The sequence below is a fragment of the Rhincodon typus genome, chromosome 35 (genome assembly GCF_021869965.1).
Source record: "Rhincodon typus isolate 14 chromosome 35, sRhiTyp1.1, whole genome shotgun sequence".
In the NCBI taxonomy this organism is placed as follows: domain Eukaryota; kingdom Metazoa; phylum Chordata; class Chondrichthyes; order Orectolobiformes; family Rhincodontidae; genus Rhincodon; species Rhincodon typus.
This window is the reverse complement of record NC_063366.1, coordinates 6,764,614-6,772,459: the sequence shown is the minus strand read 5'-3', so window position 1 is coordinate 6,772,459 and position 7,846 is coordinate 6,764,614. Positions and strand designations below refer to the sequence as shown.

General features: G+C 44.5%; 1 protein-coding gene across 4 annotated transcripts in view; it reads right to left on the bottom strand.

The window, feature by feature from the left end:
• The window catches only part of LOC109937868 (class I histocompatibility antigen, F10 alpha chain-like), a 29,441-nt gene that overhangs the window by 9,239 nt on the left and 12,356 nt on the right, over positions 1-7,846 (bottom strand). For all 4 annotated transcript variants that reach the window (XM_048616897.1, XM_048616895.1, XM_048616894.1 and 1 more), the window contains 2 exons: positions 2,855-3,130; positions 2,385-2,651 (listed from right to left, as the gene is read on the bottom strand). In XM_048616897.1, the coding sequence (XP_048472854.1) occupies positions 2,385-2,651; positions 2,855-3,130 (543 nt within the window). The remainder of the gene's footprint in view (positions 1-2,384; positions 2,652-2,854; positions 3,131-7,846) is intronic.

Below are 7,846 nucleotides of genomic sequence, written 5' to 3'. Positions count from 1 at the left end.
TTATCTGCTTTCCGGAGGGACAACTCTCTCCGTGACTCCCTTGTCCGCTCCACACTCCCCTCCAGCTCCACCACACCCGGCACTTTTCCCTGCAACCGCAGGAAGTGCTACACCTGCCCCCATACCTCCTCCCTCACCCCCATCCCAGGCCCCAAGAAGACTTTCCACATCAAGCAGATGTTCACCTGCACATCTGCCAATGTGGTATACTGCATCCGCTGTACCCGGTGTGGCTTCCTCTACATCGGGGAAACCAAGCGGAGACTCGGGGACCGCTTTGCAGAACACTTACGCTCGGTTCGCAACAAACAACTGCACCTCCCAGTCGCGAACCATTTCAACTCCCCCTCCCATTCCTCAGACGACATGTCCATCCTGGGCCTCCTGCAGTGCCACAACGATGCCACCGAAGGTTGCAGGAACAGCAACTCATATTCCGCTTGGGAACCCTGCAGCCCAATGGTATCAATGTGGATTTCACAAGTTTCAAAATCTCCCCTCCCCCCACCGCATCCCAAAACCAGTCCAACTCGTCCCTGCCTCCCTAACCTGTTCTTCCTCCCACCTATCCCCTCCTCCCACCCCAAGCCGCACCTCCATCTCCTACCGACCAACCTCATCCCGCCCCCTTGACCTGTCCGTCCTCCCTGGACTGACCTATCCCCTTCCTAACTCCCTACCTACACTCACCTTTCCTGGCCCCATCCCCGCCTCTTCGACCTGTTTGTTTCCTCTCCACCTATCCTCTCCTCTATCCCTCTTCTATCCGCCTCCCACTCTCTCCCTATTTATTTCAAAACCCCCTTCCCCTCCCCCTTTTCTGATGAAGGGTCTAGGCCCGAAACGTCAGCCTCTCTGCTCCTATGATGCTGCTTGGCCTGCTGTGTTCATCCAGCCCTGCACCTTGTTGTCTCACATTGAGAATGGGAGTTAGGAGGTCATGTTATGGCTGTACAGGCCATTGGTTAGGCCAGTCTTGGAATACTGAATTCAGTTCTGGTCTCCTTGCTATAGAAAAGATGCTGTTAAACTTGAAAGTGCGCAGAAAACTTTTACAAGGATCTTGCCGGGGTTGGAGGGTTTGAGCTATGGGTAGAGGCTGAATAGGCTGGGGCTATGTTCACTGGAGTATCGAGGCTGAGGGGTGACCTTAGAGGTTTATAAAATCATAAGGGACATGGATAGTGTGAATAGCACAGGATCTTTTCCCAGGGTAGGGGAGTTCCAAAACCAGACAGCACAGGTTTAAGGAGCGAGGGGAAAGATATAAAAGGGATCTAAGGGGCAACTCTTTTCACAGAGGGCTGTGTGTGCATGGAATGAGCTGCCAGAGGAGTTAGTAGAGGCTGGTATGATTACAACATTTAAAGAGGCATCTATATGGGTACCCATATAGGAAGGGTTTAAGAGGGATATCGGCCAATTGCTGGCAAATGGGACTGGATTAATTTAGGATATTTGGTCAGCATGGATGAGAGGGACCAAAGGATCTGCTTCCGTGCTGTACGGCTCTATGACTCAATATTAGCCCCGCCCCCATCTCGTGCTCTAAACGAACTTGCCTACTTCTTATCAAAAGCTTTCTCAAAATCCAAATACGCCCTACTGCTTGCTTATCTATTCTACTAATTACATCCTCAAAAAACTCCAGCAGATTTGTTAAGTATAATTTGCATTTCATAAACTCATGCTACCTTTTTCCAATCCTGTTCATGCTTTTATGTTATTTAATCACATTTTTATAACAGACTCCAACATTTTCCCCATCCTAACGTTAGTTTAATGGGTCTGCAATTCTGTTCTTTCTTTCCCTCTCTTTTTAAGTAATGGGGTTACATGTTACTCTCCCATCTGTAGGAACTGTTTCAGAGTCTATAGAATTTTGGAAGGTGACCAACAATACATCTAATAGTTTCTGGACCACTTCCTTGAGTAATCTGAACTGTAGTATCTGAAGCCCAATCTCCTCAATTTTGCATTTAATCACCTTTGCGATAAATGAAAATGTTCTGTTAGCTTTCCTGATAAGATGCTGTATCCGCATACTAATCCTTTGTGATTCATGCACTAGGATACCTGGATCCCTTTGCATTTCAGACAGCTGAAATCACTCATGATTCAGATAATATAGAATTGTTATTCTTCCAACCAGAACGGACTAACAATTAATGGGGATGAGGGAGAAATACAGGAGTTAGTCAGGATTTATGTTGTTTAGGAAGTCTCTATGGCTATTTACTCTAGCCTAAATGGACAATTTTGAAGATTTGTAGGAGAAGCAGAGTTGACCATGCTCTGATAAGCTTTCAGAGATCCGATTGCTTCAGGGTCTGTGGGCAAGACAACAATCATTAGTTGTAGGAGGATCCAATGATAGTGCTTACCCCAAAGGACAGTCTTTCCACCTGGGAAGTTGCTGTGCTCAATATGACAGGCATATTGGTTGCCATCATATGGGTCAAATTGGAGGGTTGTCTTTAGTTGGAACGTCCCATCTTCATTGGGCAATAACCCAGTAGAGTTTGTCTCATGGGCAGGTTTTCCATTCTTCAACCAGGTCACGTTGATCAGCTGGGGGTAAAATCCAATCACAATGCAGTGTAGAAAACAATGATGGCCACCCTTGGCAATAATTGAGACCTCAGGGGGAGCTGTATGATAGAAAGATAGTTATTTCAACATCAACAAAAATCACACAGTACATTATGGAGTCAAGGAAATTACATTTAGCTTTTCCTCCTTTTCTAAAACTGAATCAGCCACTGGTTAAAAAGTATGTGGTGACAGGTATCACATGTAAGCCAATGCCTTGCACACTAACAAGGAAATCTACAATCATTTTTTATCAACTTACTTTTTCTGCTTAAAGAGGCATTTCCAATTGAATAGTACGTTTTCCATAGATCTGTACAGTCATTTTCTAACAGGTTCTTGAAATAACGGTTCATCTTTGTTTCCTTATCCCATTTCGCTTTGAATTCTTTTGCGAACTTATCATGTATAGTCCAAACCAATGTATCTTTATCAAAACTGAGTATGTATCTGCCATCAAAAGCAAACTTCAAAATCCCTTCACTTGGATTGGCATCATGTAGCTCACAGCCAAACAGTCCTTGCAGGTAATGGGTACCTAAAACATTAATACAGTCAATGAGCCCTTAAATATTCATTGCATCTGATCAAAACAAATCTGAGAATTTTGGTTTATCATTTGATCCTTCATATCTAGCAGTACATTAAACAAGTGTACAAGCATTATTACACAGGATGATAGAAGTACAGCACAACAGGGAGAGCTTTAACAGTTGCCATCACAGAGAGCCAAAGGGTATGGAAGGGCAGGAGATGCAGGGAGGTGGGGGCTGGGGTGGAGATGGAATTAGGGGATGGGGGTGGATGCAACATTTGAAAGACAAGTGCAGTTGAAGCCACAACCAGCTCATTCATAATGTCATTGATGAGGAGCAGAACTGGTTCAATGGTTTCCTCCATGTCTTACATTGTAAAGTTGGGCTCAAAACCGCTGCCTCCAGTGATTTTTCTCTGCTAAATGAATGCATGCATTATGTTCAGTTCTTAATTATGTTGCAACAATAGTTTCAGTAATCATACAATTGATACTTGGGAGAAATTTTTAAAAATCCAGATTTTCACTCGTACTCTCAAGTGTCAGGCATGTCCTTTATTAATAATCAACTGACCATGGGAAATACCCAGTCTCTGATTTTATCTAATTTTATTAAACATTTGAATTCATCTATTTCTGTGAAAATAAATTTGACTTCACAACTACTATACAGTGGCTCCTTCCAATTGGATCACTCCTCTGCAGCAGGTATTCTTGCTTAGTTTCTCAAACCACTTGCAGGATTATAAAAAAGCAACTGAGGTTTTCTTTAGGCCAGAGTCCCATATATCCATTTATTGATTCAGGTGTAAAGCTGCAATCTGCTGTTCATATTTCCCCGATGTTAAAATTAAAATGTCTCCTGGTAGCTAAGTTCCAATTCAGCTAAGTTGAAAAATTATTGGTCACAATCAGACAGCCATGCACCCTACTCAGCTACAGTTTGAGTTACAATTGTGAGGAGTAGTAGTGGTAGTTTCTCTAGACTATTAATCCACAAATGCAGCTAATGTTCTGGGGATGCAAGGCAGATGTTTGAATTTGAATTCAACCAAAATATCAGGAAGCCACTGTCAATTCTTGAAAAACCCACCTGTTCACTAATGTCTTCAGGGAAGGACATAAACTCTCACCACCTGGTCTGGCCTACATGTGACTCCAGACCCACAGTAATGTGGTTGACTCTCAACAGCCCTCTGAAATGGCCCAGGAAGCCATTCGGGAGTAATCAATCACTACGAAGTCTCAACAAAGAAGACGGAGGTGGTAGGATAGGTGTTCGAGCTCCTGGCCCCTCTATTCACATGACCAACTGCACCTTCTTTCAAAAATTTTAACTTTTCTTCGTTTGACTTTTGAATCAAATTCATTTTGTCTTCTGTCTGTGGCTGTAGTGGTGAGGAGAGGTTGGGGATAGCTGCTGAGCGGCAGATCCAGTCCACTCCTCGTGGCCATGGCGGTTGAGGCTTGAGCAACTGTTGAACCCTTGATGGATTGGGGTTAGTTCTTCTCCTTTGGAGTTTCGGCAGCAGAGTGAACGATCCCGCGATCCTCAGGAGTTCACTTGGACGGTCCTTCGGTCCTTGGAAGTTGAGAATGGGCCCCAGTCCTCAAGAGTTGGGACAGCCTCCCATGTATGGCAGCAGGTGCAGTATCGGTAGCGATGAGGCAGCTTTGGCAGAGGTGACACCCTGGGTCTGGTCGGCGCTGTGCATGCTGCTTCAGCATGCTTCCTCCTCAGTGTTGCGGCCTCAGGGACAACTTTGTTGGCTGTGGAGTAAGGCATGTCCCATAGCTACTTCTGAAATCAAGAAACCATGGTTGGAGCAAAAGTGGAATTTTTCTTCACTTTGTTTGCATTGTTTCTCTTTTATAGTGTACACAATTAAGATAGTGCCAGATTAATTGTGGAAACTTATACACATTTTCATTAACACATATAACAATAAATTACTATAATAACATAATAATAAAGAAATGCAACAGGCTGGAGCACCTCGCATCAACCTAAGGACCGGAAATGGCAATGGCAAAAACAGACCTGTCAGCATTGCAAAGTCCTCATTACTAACATTCAGGAGTTAGTGCTAAAATTGGGTCAGCTGTCTCTCACTAGTCAAGTAACAACCTGACATAGTCATACTCATGGAATCATACCTTTTAAACAATGAACCCAACAACACCTCTGTCATCCCTGAATACGTACTGTCCCACCAGCAGGACAGACCCAGTAAAAGGTGACAGCACAGTGGTATACAGTCGTATGCTCCGCCATGTTGAAAACACCTGGAAGAGTCACAGAGGGTGGTAAGGGCACAGAATGTACTTGGGTGGCAGATTTCAATGTCCACCACCCACAGTGTTTCAGTAGTACCACTACTGATCAAGCTGGTTGGGTCCTAAAGGACATAACTGTTAACAGGGTCGACGACAGGGGGTAAGGCAACCAACAAAAAGGGAGAAACATATTTGATCTTATCCTTACCAATCTGCTAGGGTGCATCTGTCCATGACAGTTTCAGAAAGAGTGACCACAGCACAGTCCTCTTGCAGACAATGTCTCACTTTCACATTAATAATACACTCCATCATGTTGTGTGGCATGACAATCATGCTAATTGGGTCAGATTTTGAATAGATTAAGCAACTCAAGACTGGGCATCTGTGAGGCAGTGTGGGCAATCAACAGCAGCAGAATTGTACTCCAAAACAATCTGCAACCTCGTGGCTTGAAATATCCCTCACTCGACCATTGTCACCAAGCCAGGGATTACCTCTAGTTCAACGGAGAATGCAGGAAGACATGCCAGGAGAAGCGCCAGGCACACATAAAATGAGCTGTCAACGTGGTGACGTTACCAAATAGTGCTACTTGCATGCCAAACAGCATAAGCTGATATCCACAGCTAAGCAATCCCACACCAATTGATCAGATCTAAGATCTGCAGTTCTGCTACATCTAGTTGCTAATCGTGGTAAACAATTAAATAACTTACTGGAGGAGGAAGGTCCAAAAATATCTCATCTTCAGTGATGGGTAAGCCCAACATGCCAGTGCAAAAAGATAAGCTTGGAGCATTCACAACAGTCTTTGACCAGAAGTCCTGAGTGGATAATCCATCTTGGTCTCATCTGGTGCTTTCCATCGTTACAGATTTCAGTCTTCAGCCAATTCAATTCTCTCCATGTGATACCAATAAATGGCTGGAGGCACTGGATACTATTAAGACTCTAGGTCCTGACAACATTCTGGCAATAATATTGGAGACTTGTGGTCCAGAACTTGCTGCTCCCCTAGTCAAGCTGTCTCAGCACAGCTACAACACTGGCATCTACCTGACAATGTGGAAGATTGCCCAAGTATGTCTTGTACACAAAAGCAGGACAAATCCAACACAGTCAATTACCACCCCATCAGTCTACTCTCAATCATTAGTAAATTGATGGAAGATGTCTTTGGCAGGGTTATCAAGCAGCACATGCTCAGCAATAATCTGCTTAGTGATGCCCAGTTTGCATTCCGCCAGGGCCACTTGGCTCCTGAACTCATTACAGCCTTGGCTGAAACATGGACAAAGGAGCTGAATTCCAGAGGCGAGATGCGATAAACTGTCCTTGACTGAGCGTGACATCAAGGATGTCTAGAACAACTGAATCAGTGGGAAATCTCTTTGCTGATTGGAGTCATACCTGACAGAAAGGAAGGTAGTTGTTCTTTAAATCATAGGTCATAGAATGCCTACAGTGTGGAAACAGGCCATTCGCCCATCGCCCTTCCAAGAGCATCCCACCCAGACACATCCCCTTACCCTGGCCCTGTAGCCCACATTTTCCATGGCTAACACCTAGCCTGAATATGTTTGGACTGTGGGAGGAAACTGGAGCATCCAAAGGAAACCCACGCAGGCATAGTGACAATGTGCAAACTCCAGTCAGTCATCCGAGGGTGGAATCGAACATGGGTACCTAACACTGAGGCAGCAGTGCTAACCACTGAGCCACTGCGTTGCCCTAACCACTGTGCCATTCTTGCTGGAGGTTAGTGATCTCAGCTCCAGAACATCTTTGCAGGAGTTCCTCAGGGTAATGTTCAAGGTCCAAACATCTTCAGCTGCTTCATCAATGACCTTCCCTCCATCATAAGGTCAGAAGTGGGGATGTATGCTGATGATTGTGCAATGTTCAGCACCATTCGTAACTCCTCTGATACTAAACCAATACATGTTAAAATGTAACAAGATCTGAACAATATCCAGGCTTGAGCTGACAATTGGCAAGTAACATTTGTACCACACAAATGCCAGGTAATGACCATCTCCAATAAGAGACCATATAGCCACCATCCCTTGATACTCAATGGTGTTATCATCACTGAATCTCCCATTGTTAATAACCTGGGAGTTACCATTGACTAGAAATTCAACTGGACTCACCATATAAATACAGTGGCTCCAATAGCAGATCTGAGGTAAGGAATACTGCAGCAAGTAACTCACCTCCTGAATTCCCGAAGCCTTTCCATGATCTAACATACTCAAGTCAGGAGTATGATGGAATACTCTCCCTAGATGGGTGCAGCTTCAGCAACACAAAAAAAAACTTGACACCATCAGGACTAGGCAGCCCACGTGATTGGCAACACATCCAGAAGTATCCACCCCCTCCACCATTGACACTCAGTACACACTGCTACAATCTACAAGATGCACCACAGAAATT